This window comes from Sorex araneus, chromosome 5 (genome assembly GCF_027595985.1).
Source record: "Sorex araneus isolate mSorAra2 chromosome 5, mSorAra2.pri, whole genome shotgun sequence".
Lineage (NCBI taxonomy): Eukaryota > Metazoa > Chordata > Mammalia > Eulipotyphla > Soricidae > Sorex > Sorex araneus.
The window spans coordinates 9,408,183-9,426,902 of record NC_073306.1 but is presented as its reverse complement, the minus strand read 5'-3'; the positions used below and the strand labels follow the sequence as shown (position 1 = coordinate 9,426,902).

Genomic DNA, 18,720 nt, shown 5'->3' with positions numbered 1-18,720 from the left:
AGATTGCTTTTACTATTTCCCTGGACCTAATTTTTTTTCCTAGAAAGATGGGGATAATAAAAGTACCTTTCTTGGGGTGGGGGGAGGTCACACCCGGCAATGCTCAGGGGTTACTCCTGGCTCTGCACTCAGGAATCACTCCTGGCAGTGCTTGGGGGACCATATGGGATGCTGGGAATCGAACCCAGGTTGGCTGTGTGCAAGGCAAATGCCCTACTTGCTATCGATCCAGCCCAATAAAAGTACCTTTAAGAACATTGGTGGTGAGAAATGGACACTGGTGGAGGGCTGGGTGTTGGAACATTGTATGACTGAAACCTGATTGTGAACAGCTTTGTAACTGTCTGTCTCATGGTGATTCAATTAAAATTTTAAAAAATTTAAAAATAAAAATAAAAGTATCCGGGCTGGAGCGATAGCACAGCAGGTAGAGCGTTTGCCTTGCACGCGGCTGACCCAGGTTTGATTCCCAGCATCCTATATGGTCCCCTGAGCACTGCCAGGAGTAATTCTTGAGGGCATGGGCCAGGAATAACCCCTGTGCATCACTGGGTATGACCCAAAAAGCAAAAAAAAAATAATAATAAATTAAAAAATTTTTAAAAATAAAAGTATCCTTTGAGTCTTTATGTGACTTTACTGCCAATGTTTCTATTAAAATTTAATAGATAAATCAAGTAAAAACTCCTTATTTCTCTACTCGCATTAATTTTGTCCTCCCATAGCCTTTAAGCTCAGTCAGGTCATCCTTATTTCTTCTTACTTCTTCTCCAAGAATAAAGCTAACCTTTCTGTGTTTTGAAATCTGTCTCATCTCTGGAGGATCTTCCTTTATCAGGAATTCCATCTCATCTCCTACATTATTCTTTTTATTTTGTTTGGAGGCCACACCCATTATTGCTCAGGACGCCCTATCCTGCATTTTTTTTCCTATCCTCTTTCTTTGGGCATGTAAATATGCCTTGTTACTGCAACTTAAAAATTCTTCCATTAGCCATCTTTTTTCTATTATTATTGCTCTCCTTTCACAATCTGATTTCTGAAAAATATTAGTCAGTAGTGCTATCTTCTTTCTTACAGGTAAGATAAAATGTGAGTTGTGAAGACTGATTTCAGGGAGAGAGATGAGCAGAGAAATCACAAATCTGAGTTAGATCTTGAAGGTGCGTCCAATTTTAAAAAGTGTGTGTGTGTGTGTGTGTGTGTGTGTGTGTGTGTGTGTGTGTGTGTGAAGGGAAACAGGAAGAAGCAGGTCAAGGAATATATCCTGAGCAAAGATCATGGTGAATAATGAGTGGGACATAAAGAATCAAAAATGACTCAATTATATGAAGAAAACCAAAGTTATGCATTGAAATAAGTAGAACGACCAAGATATATATCTTTAAATAAGCAAGAATGTGCTATAGCATCTTTTTAGTTAAAAAGTGATCGAAATTAGAGGGGCTGAAAAAATAGGACAGCAGGTAAGACACTTGCTTTGCAAGAGGTGCATTTAGGTTCAATTTCCATCACCCCATATAATATACCTTGAGCCCCTCAAAAGTATCCATGATCACAGAGCCGGGAGTAAACTCTGAGCACCATCAAATGTGCCTCTTCCAACAAAAGAAAGAAAAGTGACTAAAATTAAGTTTCAGAAAAATTTAACTCTAATGAAATACACCAGAAGCAAGAAGATCATTGGTGGGAATAATCAGGGGAGAAAGAGCAAAACCTGAGATGACAGGTGCAGGAAAAAGAAAAATGCAAGACCAAGTCTATTTTAAGCCTGTCTTTTGCTTTCTGAAACTGTTGCCTCCACAGCTAAGGACTTGCTTGCCTAGGGGACTGCCCTTAGGAGGTATCAGTCCCTACAGAGAGTAAGGGAGGCGTTCACAATTACTCCTTTCATAAGCAAACTCATCAGGCTAGATTACTGACCTCAGATCACCCCCTTTATCAAGTTCTCACAGAGCTCACTCTCAGGGCCCGTTCAACTGCCTGGATTATTGCAAGGACAGGAAGGCAGACCTCTGAAGGCAGTCCAAATGCCCAGAGCCTGTTGAAGTTAGCCAAGGAGCCGATTCTAAGCCTGCTAGCTACTTTGCTTCTCCTTCCCATGGAACCCCAATAAACGACCTTGTCCTTACTGTCCTCTGATTTGTTCTGCCTCCTGACTGTTCCCAGGGCTTCTGCAAGTGGACCCCTCTGTCCTGTGCTGACCCTTGTCTCCTTTTACTCAGAATCTCTGAGGTCTTTTACCAAAGACAAATACCAGCTGATCTCACTCAAATGTGGTGTATCAAGAATCAGAGCAAGGAACTGGCAATGTCCAATGAAAACAAACCCCTAAATTCTGACATGAGAATTGAGGTTAGCAAGTCAAGTTCCAGGTGAGAAGGGAAGAGATGGGGATAATGTATCACTTATCAGTGTCATCCCATTGCTCATCGATTTGCTCGAGCGGGCACCAGTTACGTCTCCATGGTGAGACTTGTGACTGTGTTTGGCATATCGAATACACCACGGGTAGCTTGCCAGGCTCTGCCGTGTGAGGAGATACTCTCGGTAGCTTGTTGGACTCTCTGAGAGGGACGGAAAAATTGAACCCGGGTCGGCTGCGTGCAAGGCAAATGCCCTACCTGCTGTGCTATCGCTCCAGCCCCAAATAATAGAAATAAAAATAGAAAGGAGAAAAGAAACTGATGTAGGAGCAGGGGTGGAGGAACAATGGCACTTTTGTGGTAGGTATGATGTAGTAAGTCTAAAGCATAAATATTAACACAGCTGTAAATCATGTTATCTCAATAATAATCAAATTTAAAAAAATTCATTCTTCATCATAGTCATTTCTATGTCTAGATATCTTGCCATATTTGATTAAAACAAACCTTGGTACCTTTACAGTGCAAGGAACAGGAATTGGTATTTGAGAACAATGGTGTCACTTAACATTTCAATTCCCACTTATATTCTGTAACTCAATTCTTATAAAAACTTGTGAATATTTAATAGCCATTTTTTACAAGTGAGAAACTTAATCTCAAAGAGGTCTACTTAAAATGTTCAAATCCATCCAATAATGCAGAGCCTACATGCTCTTGAACAAGTTTGTTAATCTCTTTCTTTCCTTGGCTGTAAATTAAATTTAGAAACAGTAGCTACCTGTCATAGTCATGATAATTATTAATCTATATCTCGAAAGCACAGGAAGCTAAATTGTAAACGTGTCCAATTGTAGGTGTTGGAGTGATATCCTGGTGCAGCTGTCTTTTAACAATTGAAAATGCAAAAATAAAGTGAATTTCAGGGGAGAAATAAAAGCTAACGATTCAGATTTGAGAATCTGTGCATGGAAATGGCAAATAACGAACTAAGTCCTAAAAGAAAAGTTAAGATATAGGGCCAGAATGATAGTACAGTGGGTCGGGCGCTTGCCTTGCACGCAGCTGACCCAGGATCGCTCCCTAGCACCACATATGGTCCTCCGGATCACTCCAAGAGCTGCTAGGAGTAATTCCAGTAATGATCCCTGAGTGTGAATTTGGTGACTTTGATGGGGGAGGCTCCCAAGTAGTGCTCAGGGGGCCTGGAACCACCAGGATCATTCTGGCAGTGCTCAGAGGTCTATGTAGTGTCTGACTCAAACTAGAACCTCTGCAGGCAAGAATAAATTCAAGTTCTTAGAGATAATATTCCTCACTCCCAGATTTGATAACTTTTAAAACCTTTGGGTCACTCGCTGACCAGTAAGTAAGTAATGTACTATAATGAGAGATCAGGTTGTAAGGGATGCAAGAGTAAACACAATTACTTCTAGGTTGGGTGTGATACATGAAGACCTCAAAAGACATCATCCAGTTCTCCAAAGCAAAAGGTTGCGTCAACTGGAAACCAGTAGGGTTCCCTAGCTCCACCAGGTATAGCTAAGGTTATAGGGCAAAAGAATATCACCAAAGTTGCAGACACCTGTTTCAAAGAAAAGAACCACCTCTGTTTCTGCCTAGAAGAAACTACCACTACAGCCAGCCAGTGACAGGAAAACTTAATGTGTAATTGACTGACTCAGGAGACTGAGCACTCCTTTGAAGACAGAAACTCCTGGGTCCCCTGTCTTCGGGGACTCTACACATTTCTGTAAGTTCTACTTCCACGAACCCTTTGAGGTCCCTAGGATAAAGATGGAAGTAAAACTCCCAGATTTTTCCAGAAGGGGGCCGGAAGTAGTCATTTTGAAATATATCTATTCTGTTTTCCTAAATGAAGACCTTCTCTCAAGGAATACTACTATACTAGATCCTAATCAATGTGGAGGACAAGAAATACTCAATTCCAAGTCCTTCTAGAAACTTTTCCGCCTATGGATAAAAAGGAAATCTGGAAAGACTGGTGAAGGTCAGTCCCAGAACAAAGGTCTAATAAAAGACTAATACCTAAGCAGAGAGCACTTACTCTCTCCTCACATCCTACCTTTGCATTAACAGTATCACAGCTAACAATATGTATTCACTATATCACTGTCATCCTGTTGTGCGTTGTGCATGGATTTGCTCGAGCAGCCACCAGTAACATCTCTAAGTGAGACTTGTTGTTACTGTTTTTGGCATATCGAATATGCTACGGATAGCTTGCCAGGCTCTGCCATGCGGGCGAGATACTCTCGGTAGTTTGCTGGGCTTTCCGAGAGGAATGGAGGAATTGAACCCAGGTTGGCTGCGTGCAAGGCAAACACCCTACTCGCTATGCTATCATTATTACATGTTATAAATAGATTATAATAGAAAGACATGCAAAGCTCAGATTCTCTTTAAGAAAGAGTCTCTAGGGAAACCTAAGAAAACAGCACAGGAGGAAAACAAGGACAGTAGAGGAAATTACAATCTCCAAAACCAATAGCTACAACAAATAGTCAACAACGCTTAATTCCCAGTCAGATATGTCGTGAAAAACTCATTAAACTCATTTCATATCATTTGGTGGAACATGTTTAGCTTTCATCAAATCATTACAAGGCATACCAAAGGGCAAAAAGAAGTGAAGTATGAGAACCAGTCAGAGATGTTTGATTATATGGCAAAAAAAAAGTCTGTCAGACTGAAAATTTTTTAGAATTCAGTACGAAGGATTCAGGTGAAAACATTTAGGAACAGATAGAAATACAAAGATTAAGAAGAAAACAAGCATGAAAGCTGGATACTAGGTAGAGAAATGGGCTTAAAACATCATAATGGAAGACTAATGTAATTTGTTAAGCTTATGGGAAGGATCAGATACAGAACTATTTAGACAAAGTGGAAAATAAACATTCATGAGATTCTTTATAAGATCGGGATTAAGTCTTCAAAAGAAAAGAAGTAGCATATTAGATCAAACCAGTAAGGTGTAAATTCTAGTGTCTGAAAGTTTTAGACATGGCTACCTCAAAAATTTAAGTTATATAACTTCCATCTCCTACTCAATTTGAAAGTAATCCTCTGTAAATTTGCTATTATTTAATAAATTCCCCAGGGAATTTTGCTAACACTAAGCATCTCCGGCCCTCTCCGGAGAGCCCAGCAAGCTACAGAGTATCTCGCCCACATGGCAGAGCCTGGCAAGCTACCCATGGCGTATTCAATATGCGAAAAACAGTAACAAGAAGTCTTATAATGGAGATGTTACTAGTGCCCGCTCAAGCAAATCTATGAGCAATGGGATGACAGAGATACAGTGAAGCTATTATGAGTTGTGTGATTTAAAATTCTTTTTACATGAATTCAAACTTAGGAGATTTACATACCCAAGAGCGAAAAGAAACAAACAATAACTAAAAAATAGAAGCATAACCAAAATGACTGAATGATGGTCACTTATTCAGAAATTTTTACTGGGTGTCTTCATTTTTCAAGGAAATTAAGCAAACAAAATCTTTGCCCTCCTGGAGGGTGATGGGGGAGCATGTAAAAATATGTAAGAAAGAGTAGATATGGAAGAATAAAAACAAAACAGGTTGAAGAATGGGTAGAGCTGAGTGGAGAAGTATTTCATGTAGGTTTATTAGAAAATATTCTTTGGTGACAACAGACAGAAATAAGTGGGTCACAAGACTGGGAGAGTCAATATTCCTAAGAATAGCAAATGCACAAGCCATTAACTCAGGGAATAAATATATTGTGCCTGCGCTAGTCCAGAGAGTATTAGCCAAGGGGAAGTGTCCAGGGGGAGGTTCTGTGGGTAAGATGTGAGCTTTTATGTCTCAGCGAAGTGGAAACACAGCAGGGTTTTGGGAAGTCACTTGACTACTCACTATAGGTCATTACTACCATGAGGATCTCGGCAAGAACACTTTGGTGACTACTGAAATGTGACAGTGACTTAAGAGTGGTGATTTCAATTTACTTAGCCTGTAGAAACAAACAGAATTTGCTGATGAAGTGGGGTATTACAGAAGTCACAATAAGTGTCAAGGTTTTTTCATCCAAGTAACTGGAGGAGTGGAAACTGACATTTACCAAAATGAGCTCGATTGCAGAATAAAGAGAAAACAAGTTCAGTTTGGGATGTGAAGCTTTTTTGTCTGGGGGCCACACGTTAGGAGGCAGGACTTACTGCTTCCTGCCTCCGTGGGCGGGGATCACTCATTTTTTTAGTCTGTTTTCATGGGAGAGGGCTTGAGTAGAAACAGAAACGTGTGAAATTTCAGTATACACCAGGCTTTTAAAGCGTAACCTCACCGGTACAATATTTACATATGGGAGTCATGGAGAGGTTAAAGAAAAGCTTTTTTTTTTTCTTTTCCTTTTTTAAAAGGGATAACCATGAACTAAGGCGAGAACTGACAAGGGCGAGTGAGGTCGCAGTAACCCATGTTTTAAAAGTGACACACTCCATCCAAAAGCTGCCGGTGGGCTAAAGGCAAGCGTATGGCAATTGGATTTGCCCTGTTGGTTTACAGCTGTCCTTTACCAAAGCTGTTTTGGTGGCGTTAAGAAGGGCAGAAACGCCCAAGGACCCAGCCCAGCCTGCATTTCCGACACCTTCTGCTGCGGAAATATTGAAAGAACCGAAGCCTACTGGAGAGATGTTTAAGGCTTGAGTGTGGGAGAGCGAATGCACTGAGGAAACCGCACTGGGCTAACTGCTCGGCCCCTAAGGGCCCCTTTCAAGTTCCTGGGCTACCCCCCAAAGCCCGAAGAGCGTCGGGTTCGACTGCGATTGCGGGGACAGTGGCAGGCTCGCAGGAGTTCCAAGGAGGCATGGGGGGGGCGGGGAGGGGAGAGAGGCCAGCAGAAGCCTCGCGCCCCGTGCACGGTTGCTCGCTGGAGTCCAACGGTTCGCAGACGCGGGGCGGAGGAAACTCGCTCCAGCGGCGCCCAGGATCCACCCGACCCACCCAGCCCAGCGCGCAGTGCCCGCAGGCGCGGAGGTTCTGCACCATCCTCCCGCGGCAAGCGCCGCAGCGAGGCTCTGTGAAAGGATGCAGGAGGCCGAGGACAGAGCGAGCGAGCGAGGCAGGGCCGCCCGGCTGCTCTGCTTTGAGGGGGGCTGATGGAAGCCAGATGCAGTGAGACGGGGGGTGGTGGTGGAGGGGAGGATCTCAAAGAAGGGCTCTCTGGGGCACCCGGCACTTTCCGCCTCCCAACTTACGCCCCGGGGCTCGGCTGCTTGTTGCTGCTTCCCGGAGAGGGCATGGTTGGTGACCACCGGCCGGGGCGCCGCGGGAGCCGTCCACCCCCCGCTTTCCGCGCCGCTCGGGGCGCCCGGGTCCCCCCCCCCAACCCCCCGGCGTTCCTGGCGTTAGCGGCGCGGGCAGGGGCACGGGAGTGTTTGCCGGGCGCCATGGAGACCGCGGCGCTCGGGCTCAACAAGCGGCCGCGCGGTTGGCTGGCGGCGGCGGGCCGGGGAGGAGGGCGGAGGCGGAGGGGAGGGCAGAGGGTTGGTGGAGCAAGAGGAAGCTCCGAGCGACGACTAGAAGGAGGAGGCGGGCGGCCCGGGCCCCAGGCCCCTCCCAGGCTCGGAGTCTCCCCGGCTGCAGGCGGATGGATGGGGCGTCCTCGGGCGGTGGTGGCAGCAGCGAAGGTGGCGGCGGCAGCGGCGGCAGCGGCTGTAAGTGCAGCCTCCGTTCCCCCACCGGGCCCCTCCCCGTCCCGTTCGCGGCGAGGGGCTCCAGAGGCGTCCTCGGTCTCCTTTCGCCCCTTCCCCTCCCCCACGGCCGCCCGCCGCCCGGAAGACCCTCCACTTCCGGGGCGGGGCTTGCGCGCGTCCCCGCCCGGCGCGGCGCCGGCCGCCCGCGGCGCATGCGCTCTCCCTCCCCCCCCCGCCTGTCCCCCGCCTTTGGCTTTGGCTTTGGCGGCGCCGGCGAGCTCCCCCGGCGTCCGTGGCGCCCCGGGAACCGGCGGCGGCGGCGGCGGAGCGAGTTCGCCGCTGGCTGGGGGCTGCCGCCCCTTCCTCCTCTCGGCCCTCGACACCGGCCGGGGTGGGGCTAAGCTGGCCCCGCCGCCCCGCCTCTCCCCACGACCCCCGATCTCTCGGGGTTCTGCTCGCTCTGAGCCCCTGGGGTGAGCCGGGGGCCGAGGCGACCCGGCCCTGGGCTAAAGGGAGCGTAGGGAGGGGCGCGAGTGTCGTTGAAGACGGTCAGGCTGGGGGACCCCTCCGCCCCGCAAGCCTGTGCGGATCCCCGGGGACTGATGCTACCCACCCCCCTCCTCGCATCCCTCCGCCTCCCCCCACACTGCACGGCCTTGTTCTGTTCCGCCGCCGGTGGGAGCATCTCCGACCTGGAAGCCCCAATTTTTTTGGGTGGGGTGGGGGTGTCATCGCTTTTGCTGTATGACCTTGGGCGAGTCACTCCCCATCTCTGGGTCGCAGTTATCCCTCCAGGGCCGACACTGGGGCGGCAAAGCTTCTGCAGCTGCTGGCCAGACCCGGAGGCTCTAACCGAGACCGCTTAGTCCAGCGGTGACTCGCAGGCGACCTATTTATCGAGTCGCTTGGATTCCTTTTATCATTGGTTGCTAACTGCATGACTCCAGGCTCATCCTCCCCACCGCCTCCTAGCATTTGGAGGTTCTTGTCCTAATTCCCGGCCATCTGGTAAAAAGAAAAAAAAAAGACGGGGGTGACTGGGGGGCGTGCGGTCTCAGGGGCTCTGGGCTTCTTGCTACTGAGGCTTTTTTCCCTTTGATCCAGATGGTGTGGTGGCTCGATTCTCCCAGTGCCTGGCTGAGTTTCGGACGTGGTTAAGAACCAACTGGTTGAGGTTCAATGCAGACAAGACGGATGTGATGCTGGTAGGCAGGGGCACACTTGGAAATTAAGGGAGGGAACATCCGAACTCCCTCAAGTCATATAATATAATAGCGGATTTATATTATATTACTCCTTTTATATATGCTCCAGTATCTGCGAACTGCTTGATGTGCCAATTTATTTACAGAGTTTTGGGTGAGATCTTTTTCTGTTTGTTTTAAATGCAACGTCAGTGAATGTAAGAACTGTTAGATCAGCTCATGGTCTGATAAAATTGTCGCCACTGGTTAAAACTGTTGATGTTAAAATGATGAAAAGGAAAATCTAAAGTGGCCGAAGAAGCAAAAGGTTATTGAAGTATTTTGGAATGGTATCAGTAATACAAGTCATAGTAATGAAAAGAATGATGTTGATGGTGACCTCCAGGTGGGATTTACAAACAGTAATGCTTTCCTCCTTTGCAACTTGCATTCTGCCTGCTAAAGTAAATTCGTAGTTTATCCAAAATGTCACTAAAAAAAAAAAGGGTTTTTTTTTGTTTTGTATTTAGATTTAGGTATTTTGGTATTCTGAGCCTTTCTTGTAAATTTTACCTACACACAACGAACCTACACCGTAGGTTGTCGCTTTCAAATGCAAATTTTACAAATAGTTTATGAAATGTTTAAAAGGACTGATGGACCCTAAAAATTGTTAAGTCAAGAATTTGTTTTTATGGTTTGGAATGTGTTGTATGAATCAGTTTTCACTCAAGCAGCCCAGACTCTTAAGTTGTTCAATGAAAATGTTTCTTGGTGCATTTTGAGAGGTTGCTTTTGAATTGCATAACATGTGTAGTATAGGTAAATATTACTTTATATTTGAATCAGGTGTTGGAACTAAATACCAGCCAGTCAGGTTATATTGCTTAGAGCTATGTAAATTGCCAAAATTTGTTTATTGGTTACTTTAAGGTACTAGTTGAAGTAAAATTGTGACGTTAAAGTGCCTTTGTTAATAGCAAAATTATAACTAAAGGGGGTTTGTTGTGTGTGTATTGTAGCCTCTGAAAATTAATAAGTTTTTAATGGAATTATTCAGTAAACTGCAATAATTCCCCAATATAATAGCATTTCTGAGTAATTGTGGTAAAAGTTAATGTTAGTTTGCTTTAAATCAGGAAGCTTTCAGGTGAAGGATGGGAGCTAAAAAGCATTTTATTCTGGCTTTGTAGAGTGAACTTTTTGCTTGGAGACATTAGCCACAGCAGCACATAAAAGTGGAATTAACACATTTTTTGGTTTAACTTTTAACATTTTACTATACAATTCTAACAGCTACCATTTTGGATATCACATTAATACATAATTAATACATATTGTACATGATACTAATTTTAAAACAGGTGATAATTTTGCATTTTCTCATGCCTCGAACCCTATCATGTCCTGTTTTCAGCTCTTCTAGTATCAATAGGCTCTAAGGTTTTAATTTTTGTTTAGACCCAGGATCTATATTGCCTGCATTTTATGACAAAGAAGAGAACTATTGAATTAATACATAGCACCGAACTCGGGGTGATGGATGAAAGTGACAGGAGGTAGATTCTGGTTTAACAATAAAAAGAATGTTCCAAGTACTAGAGCTTTTTCTTGGGAAAAAAACCCAGCTTCTTCATGAGACTGACTCATTGAAGGCTTGGCATAGGCAGAGAAAGCCAGAGGAGGAGAAACACAGGAATTCTACCTCCCTGCATACAGATTGACGTCTAAGGTCATGTCCGACATTTAAGATTTCAGGGCTAACGAATAGTTAAATTTGGCATATTTGTTACTGAAAAGAGTAAGCAAGAGTTTGGGGGAGTTTGCTTTCCTTAAATTTCCTAAAATTTGTTGCTCCTGAAATGTTTTTAAATGCTTATTGCTGAACCTAAAAAGATTTAAAAGCACGTATTGCTGAACTAAACAAAAACAAATAAAAACTCTGAGCCAACATTTATAAGAAGCCAACATTTATAAAAATTGTACAGGGAAGTTTTTCTCCCAAAGGCTATGCTACTTACAATTAGCAAAATTGTACCATATTAATAAACTTGAGTTGTAAGATGGAGCCATTCATATTGATCTCATAACCCAATTTTCCTGACGTTTTCATCATTCTTTCAGTAGGTTAAGGGATTGTTATTCCATAAATTTTTATCACAACTGGGATTTTTGAATTAAATAATCAAGGACTAAATGCGTTTAAGCAAGCAAGTTATTTCTGTAGTTTGCATTTTGGCAACTTAAAAAATGTTTCTTTTAAGGACCACCTAACTTTAGTGTTAGGTTTTTATTGTGGAAAAGGCCTCCCTATCTTCAGAGTATTATAAAATCTGAGTTTTCACCTTTAGACCCATGGAAAAAAATAATTTTTTAACCCACCTCAGATCTTTGCACATTCATGATTCTTTGCCTTCAGCTAGTTTCATCATTCTCATTTCATTCCAAAATGAAAACTATTTAAATACAAACTGACTTTTTAAAAAGTCAGTTTAATCACAAGTCCAAAGGACTAAGGTAATCCCAACAGAACTGTATGACTATGCTAAAATATTTATGCCCCTCAAGGCGTCCTGAGAAGCACCTTTATATGAAGTATTCTGAAAAATAAAATGAAAATACTATACCGTACAGTTAATGGTAAAAATTGTTTGTAGACTTGGGAACCTTAAAGTTTTCCTTTCTCTTCTTTCCCTTGCTTTTCTTTCAGTAGAAAATGTGCATCAGATGTTTATGTTTAATTGGTTTACAGACTGTCTGTGGACTCTTTTCCTGTCAAATTACCAGGTAATGTCCTTTCACTTAGCAGCTACTTCATATACCTGTAAATGCAGTTTATTCATGCACAAATTATTATTGGGACATAAGAATTTCAAGTTATTGTTGAATTTTTGGAATTAGGAAACTGGTTGATGAGTTTAGAATGTTAAGGAACTACAAGTAACTGAAAAATACTGCCTCCTCCATATTGCATTGTAAATTGAGTATTGAGTTTAAAATTGTGTACATGCACATATGTGTGATACATTGTCGTGCAAACACCTTGCTGGAGGAAATGAATAATTCTCATTTAAATGGTTGATTTTGATAGTCATTTTTGAAATTGCATTGAGAGGAAGGCTTGAACAGTCAAGAACAAGAAAACAGGTCCTTTTTGAAATAAGACGCAAGCCCTGGTTTAGTAAAATCTGTTAGTAAACGCTTTAATACCACCTTGGCATTATTGAGTATCTGCCTTAGTAATGGACGTGAAACATGTTTGTTATTTTGCAATCATTGGCTCTGGCAGTCATCAAAATTGGCATCAAGGCCAGTTGGCAGTTCGAGGCCAATACATTAAGATCTCTCAACTTGCAGGCATTTTCAGGCATTGCAAATAAGCAGGTTCTCCCTTGCTGTCAAGTCAGAGATCATTACAACCCGTCAAAGAGCCAGCCTTCCGCTAGTTGACATCCTAGCGTTTTCTCGAGTGCCCAACTCTGTTGGCATCCCAGAAAGTGTGCCAGGACGAGCAAATGAGAGCTGGGGCGTGCAGCCTAACAGTCCTCTTCTTACACTTCTGCAGGGACCGTGGGCTTTCCTGGTCGGGCGTGACTATAGACGGGGAGGACGAATTCTAGGGGGGGGGCGGGGAGACTGCTTTGCAAGTGCATCCCCATAGAGCCCTTCGGAAGGGGGGGGGCTGCACGGTCCAACGTCATTTGTCATTTCTTCCTTCCCGGCGCTCGCTCCTGTCTGCTCCTGTCTGGGGGACTCGGCCCCTCCGGGGTGGGTGGCACGTTCCTCGGCCTGCAACGAGCCCGAACCTCCGCGGGGGGCCGTGCAGGCCGGGAGTGCGGAGAGGCGCCGCCGGGGCGCCCCGCAGCCCCCCCCCCCCATCGCCGCCGCCCCGACTCCGCCCCCTCGGCTCCTCCCGGGGAGGGCGGCCGCGGGGCTGCGCGCGCGCGCCGGCCTTTCCCTCCAGTCGCGCTCGGCCGGGCGCCGCGAGGGGGCGGAGTGGGGTGTGGTGGGTGGGCGCGCGCGGGCGGCTCCTGCGCGTTCCCGCCGAGGCGGCAGCGGCGGCGGCGGCGGCGGCGGCGGCGGCGCCGGCGCCGGCGGGAGTCCCGTTGCCGATTCCCACATCCGGGTTCTGGCCGTGACCCAGCCGCGGCCGCCGCGGAGATGTGACCCGTCAGTACGGCAAACATGGCGGAGGTAAGGGAGCGAGCTCCCCCTCCCCGTCCCGGGGCCCTGGCCGGGGCGGAGCGGGCCGGGCCCGGGAGGCCCAGCCCCGTCGGCGCCGCTGCCCACCTGTTGTCGGCCGCGGGCCGCGCCGCTCGGGGCGGGCTGGAACTTCAAGTCGGGCCGGGCGCGGGGGGCCCTGAGGCGGTGGTGGCGGTGGCGGCGCGCGCGGGGGCCACTTCGGGGGGGGGGGGCCGGCGCCAGGCTGGGGGGGGGCCGGGGGGGGCTGCGGGCCGGTGCGCGCCAGCGGGGCCCGGGACCCGGGGCTGCAAGTTGGGGCGGCCGGCGCGGGGCGCCCCCCGGGAGCGGGCGCGCGGGGCGCGGGCGCTTCCTCTTCTGGCGAAGTTTCTTCGCCGCCGCCGCGGCCGCCTCGCCGAGATGCTGTTGCGCCCTTCCGCGTCCCCGTCCCCGCCCGCGCCGCTGACACCCGGCGGGACGGCCCGGGCGCGGGCGGGGACGGGGGACGCTGGGGGCTTGGGGGGTCTGGGGGGGGCTCCGCGGCATCCCCTCCCCACCTCGGCCCCCCCCTTGAAAGCTGCGTGGCGAAGGGACCCTCCGGCCAGCCAGCCCTCAGGACCTGGGGGAGTCTCGCCCCCCCCCCGTGGAGTTCTATCCTCCCCCCTCTTGGCTGCGTCCCCCCCCCTTTCCAGTTTTGGGCTACCTGTTGGGATCTAACACACCCCAGTACGCGCACTCCGGGTCGGGGTCCTTCCCTGCCCACCTCCGGCCCCTGCCCAGAAAAACGCCTCTACCCCCACCCCCTTTCTCGGGTGGTAACTGTGTATCCGAGGCCTGGACCCCCCCGCGGCCCCCCCCCCATCGGTGGGCTGTTAAACTGTGAGGACGGGTTCGTTCTCAGTGCCTGCAACTGGAGGTTGGGAGTTTTGCTTCTGACTTGGAAGCCTGGAGACTTTAGAGGGGGGGGGGGAGGGTTGGGGGTTGTTTTGTTTTTCAGTTCACAACCTTGTATTACCTTCGGGAGAATTTTCTATTCCCGACCCCCCCTCCCCCCCCCCCCCCGTCGCACCCTCTCGGCCCCCCTCCCCCCCAGCCCTGGAAATATTTTCAGAGTTTTGCATGTCCTCGGGAGTAAGCAGCTCCTAAGTAGTGCTGAAGCGTTTCTCCTCCGTGTGAAGGACCGTTTTTATGGTCTCCCGAGGCACCCAAGAAACAGATTCCGGAAGTGCAGAACGTTTTATTTGCCCTCCCGTCCCCCACCCCCGTTTTTTTTTTTTTCTTTTTTCTTTTTTTGGTCTTTGTTACTTGTTGAAGTCGGTGCTGAGGGCTTTCGTCTGGCCCACGGTCGCCGTGGGATGGAGAAGGACGGCTAGGTGAGGAGATGCTCCCTGGCGGCCCCTTTTCCTGCACCTCGGGAGTGGAGGGAGCGAAACTTTCTCGGGTGGGTGCCCCCGTGCTCCTCTTCTTGCGGAAACTGCTTCCTGTACGCCCCAGAGTCTTTGCTGTTAGAAAGGGAGACGAGATGTCACAGGCGTCGTTGGACTGTTGCCTACCATAGTGTTCCCCCCTCCCCTTCATATTTCTGGTTTAAAACGAAATTTAGATTCTAGATTGAAGTCCTTTTTGGGTGTTTTTTTTTTTTCTTTGCATCTTGGTTTAAAGAATTGTAGCCCAGGGCCCAGGAGTTCGAGAGAGATTTCTTTCGTGTCCCGCTTTCTTTCTGTTCGTCGGGGGTCGGGGGTCGGGCTTATGGGCCGTCCCAGGGGGTCGCAGAGCGGCTCGGGAGGTTCCTGAGCGGCCCTTCCTGCGTGCAGAGCGGAGGGGCTCGTCCCTCGCCGGGTCCGGGTGGCTCCTCCTCCCAGTGACTGCCCAGTAGACAGCTCGCTGTGTGCCTCCCGCGGGTGATGTCATTCCTTCCCCGCTGGTGCTCACGGTGGGTCGGCCGCGAGGTTCTGGGGCATATTTCAAGGCTCAGCCACTGTGGGGGAAGAGTTGACTGACTGCAGGAGCGGCCCGTTGGAAATCGAGCCGAAATTGTTCCGTTCCAGACAATTTCAGGTTACTGAAAACTGGATAGGAAAGGAAAAGACATTGATATTCCCTGTGGCTGCATTATTGACAGGGCACAAAAGCAGTGTTTGTGTCATTCGTCATTTTCTAGCACTTGTGAGTGGGCATTTTATTTTTTTCCTAACAGATCTTCCCCTCTCCCTTGGACAACAGCTCAGGTTCTGGGGAAAGGCCTGTAGAAAGTCGATTTTGGAAAGAAAAAACATGAATTGTGTTTCCAGTCCTTTTAGTGACCTGGTACACTAAAAAACGCACCTTTTCTGTTCTTTAATGACTTGTAGATGATTTTATTTATAGTAAATCTGGAGGAAGAGTGGGGAAATCTTCCTCTGTGCCCTCTAGAACATGTAGAGACGTAAAAAGTAAAATTTAGGATATCTAGATTTCAATATTTTGTTAGTAGTTAGGATGATTATAGACATTTTTAAAATTTAAATGGGGAAATGCTTGTTTAATAATGTGCTTTTACTTGCTTTTGTGTGAGCTCTCAGTAGATTTATTCTCTCTATAAAGCATGTGCTGAAATAATTCTGATTCTGCGCTCTTGGAATTTTGGCTAAGTAGGCCTGAGGATTGTAACTAACCAGCAAAATAACATTTAGCACACAGCAATAATATGCATTCGTTTGATAAATCTGAGGGGAAAACGGGTTATTGAAGAAGCTTGTCTCCAGAGAAAATGTAGGTATTAGGCTTCTGGGGGTTTTGTTGTTTCCTACACAGGAGACTGCCCCTGACCTTGTTTTTCCAGGGAAATAATTCTAAATGCAAATTTCTTTAGATATGAACAGAGTATAGTAATTTTTCATACTTTTTATTCTTAATCCATTATAGAAAGGATACATTTAGTGGTTCTTCAAATAGTGATAAACATTAAAAACATTGTGTGCTTAGGAGTAGAATTTGCTCCCTTTTTAATACTCTTCAGTAATATTTTTCTTTGCTTATTACCCCTTAAAATTAGTTATCAGCTTTCTAAAGGAGATTTTCCTTGTCATACTTAGCGGAAGGGAAATTACATGGTAGTCACAGTTGTATGAAGGCAGAGGAAAAGATGAAGAAATAGTTGATCCTTTGGGTTTTATATGGAATGTGGTATATAAGGACCTTTGGGAAGGAACAATTTGTCTTTGATATCGATGTTTGTAAATACATAAAAGACTTCCTTTTCAAGGGGAGAAAACCCAAAAATCTGCAACATAGCACAATACCTGTATTTGACCGAGGCCATTTTGCTGTCATACAAGTAGAAGAAATTTTAATGGGCTTGTTTTTCCGTGTTTTAAGTGCTTTAATATTTCCAGAGTTGATGCAAAACTATTCATTTTCTAATCTAGCCATTCATTTCTCTTAGAAACAAATTCCTTGCACAGCCATTTTTTAGTGTATTTAGATTTTGTGGGATTTTTTTTTCCCCCAAGGAAATCAGAGATCCAAACTATTACTTTTGATAGTATTAACTTACGGTATTATGCTTTAGCAAAACTTGTTCCACTGCAACGAAATTGTGTCGAAAATAAATCTTATACTGGTAATTTTTTTTCTTCATATTCAGGAGATAGCTCAGTAACTAAGATTTTATCCAAAGTAGTTGGGAATGCCAGCGCATGCGTTCTAAAAAAGCTTAATTCAGAGGAACTAAGTGTCAAGAGTGCTTGATAAGGCAGGAAAGATTGGTGGGTGAAGTAGAGATGTGAATTACTTTTCATTAATTATAGTGAGCCGACCCAGTGTTTCAGTTAGTTAGAAAATAAAACCTGCCATTGAAACTTAAGCATATCTTTTATAAAAAGTAATCAGCTATATATAGAATTTTTTTTTTGCATGAAGTCCCAGTATATTTTAAAAGATTTGCAAATGGTTTCAAAATTCACTGCAGTGGTTAAACTGTTCATCGCTCACTCCTTCCTTAGGACCTATTCTTTTTGACTTAGTGAGAAATGACTTCCATTACCCTTATATCGATAGGAAGTTTATCATTTAGTGCCCTCCAAATCGTTGCACTTTTAGGCCATTTCCCCCATTGTCCGAGATTTGAGAAATAAATTCAGAAGAATCTATTTAACATGTCCAAATCTGTTAGCCAAGAGAAATTTTTTCTTTTGGGCCACACCCAGGACTCACTCACTGCTCTGTGCTCAGGGATCGTTCCTGGGGGTGCTGGAGGACCATATGCCGTGTCGGGATCAAACCCAGGTTGACCGAGTGCAAGGGAAGCACCTTAATCCCCGTGCGCTCTCTCTGACGCAGTATTCTTTAGTGTGTTATTTTTCGAGTGATCATAATTAAAGGACATACCTCAAAGGAACTTGAAACTTGAAGAAATCTAGATCTGTGTATCGTAGAGAAAATGAAACATGAGCGCAGGGTTTTTGCAGTTTGTTCTAGGACTTGTAGTTGGTGGCACAATTAAGACTGGATCCTAGGCTTCTGAATTCCCCTAATAGCAGCGGTCCATCCTGCAAATTTTTACTACCGTAGTAAACTTGCTAATTTTAACCTTGGATGTTCTTAACCTTTTTTATGCCCTACATTCCCTCAGGATAAGGGTAAAATGAAGTGATTTAATTTAGTATGGAAAAAGAGTGTTGGTAAGCTCTTGGCACAGTCCCTTCCCTCACCGCTCTGGAGCTGGGCCTCTCATTCCTTCCTGGCCTCTCTCTCTCTCTCTCTCTCTCTCTCTCTCTCTCTCTCTCTCTCTCTCTCTCTCTCTCTCTCTCTCTCCTCCATCTTACTCATCTAGTCTCTGATTTCTTGTCTGCAAAATAGATAATAAATAAACGGTGTAACTTTGAAGGGAAAAATTAGTCCAAAGAGTTACCCTCATTGGAAATAGGCCATTGATTGTCTGGATAAGAGTAATGGTTACATTGTGTTTTTATGATCCTATTTTTATAAATAGTAATATTTTAGATAGCTAAGTGGATTGTTTACCCTCTCAGCTGATAGTGTTCTGGTTTGTGGACTAGAAAAAACAATTTGGACAAATTTGACGCATATGTTACTGCTGTTTGCAGCTTGATGAACTAAATCTTATTAGTGGGTTAAGTTACATGTAGAAGTTGCTATAAAAGTTAATAGAGTTCATTTTTTAATGTGACAGCCTACTTATAATGCTGTCTTGTTTGCTTAGTGCTATTTTCCATCTTAGGTAAAATGATTTTGTGTATCTGAGAGAATACTTAATAACTTTTCAAAATTTTCAGTTCAAAAAAATTATAGTACGTAGTTGCAACCAGAG

General features: G+C 45.9%; 2 protein-coding genes across 8 annotated transcripts in view; one reads left to right on the top strand and one right to left on the bottom strand.

Moving 5' to 3' along the window:
* DNAI4 (dynein axonemal intermediate chain 4) overlaps positions 1-7,693 on the bottom strand; it is a 59,953-nt gene extending 52,260 nt beyond the window's left edge. Inside the window, exon 1 of the mRNA XM_055140828.1 lies at positions 7,609-7,693. Coding sequence (XP_054996803.1) covers positions 7,609-7,652 — 44 coding nt within the window. The 5' untranslated portion in view covers positions 7,653-7,693. The remainder of the gene's footprint in view (positions 1-7,608) is intronic.
* A 220-nt stretch (positions 7,694-7,913) lies between these two features.
* MIER1 (MIER1 transcriptional regulator) overlaps positions 7,914-18,720 on the top strand; it is a 60,752-nt gene continuing 49,945 nt past the window's right edge. Inside the window, exons 1-3 of one of the 7 annotated variants that reach the window (XM_004607087.3) lie at positions 8,030-8,067; positions 9,151-9,251; positions 11,941-12,017. In XM_004607087.3, coding sequence (XP_004607144.1) covers positions 11,958-12,017 — 60 coding nt within the window. In that variant the 5' untranslated portion in view covers positions 8,030-8,067; positions 9,151-9,251; positions 11,941-11,957. Of the gene's footprint in view, positions 8,068-8,295; positions 8,520-9,150; positions 9,252-11,940; positions 12,018-13,269; positions 13,425-18,720 lie in introns of those variants that run through there. The other 6 variants (XM_055140830.1, XM_055140829.1, XM_055140832.1 and 3 more) reach the window with 6 other exon arrangements.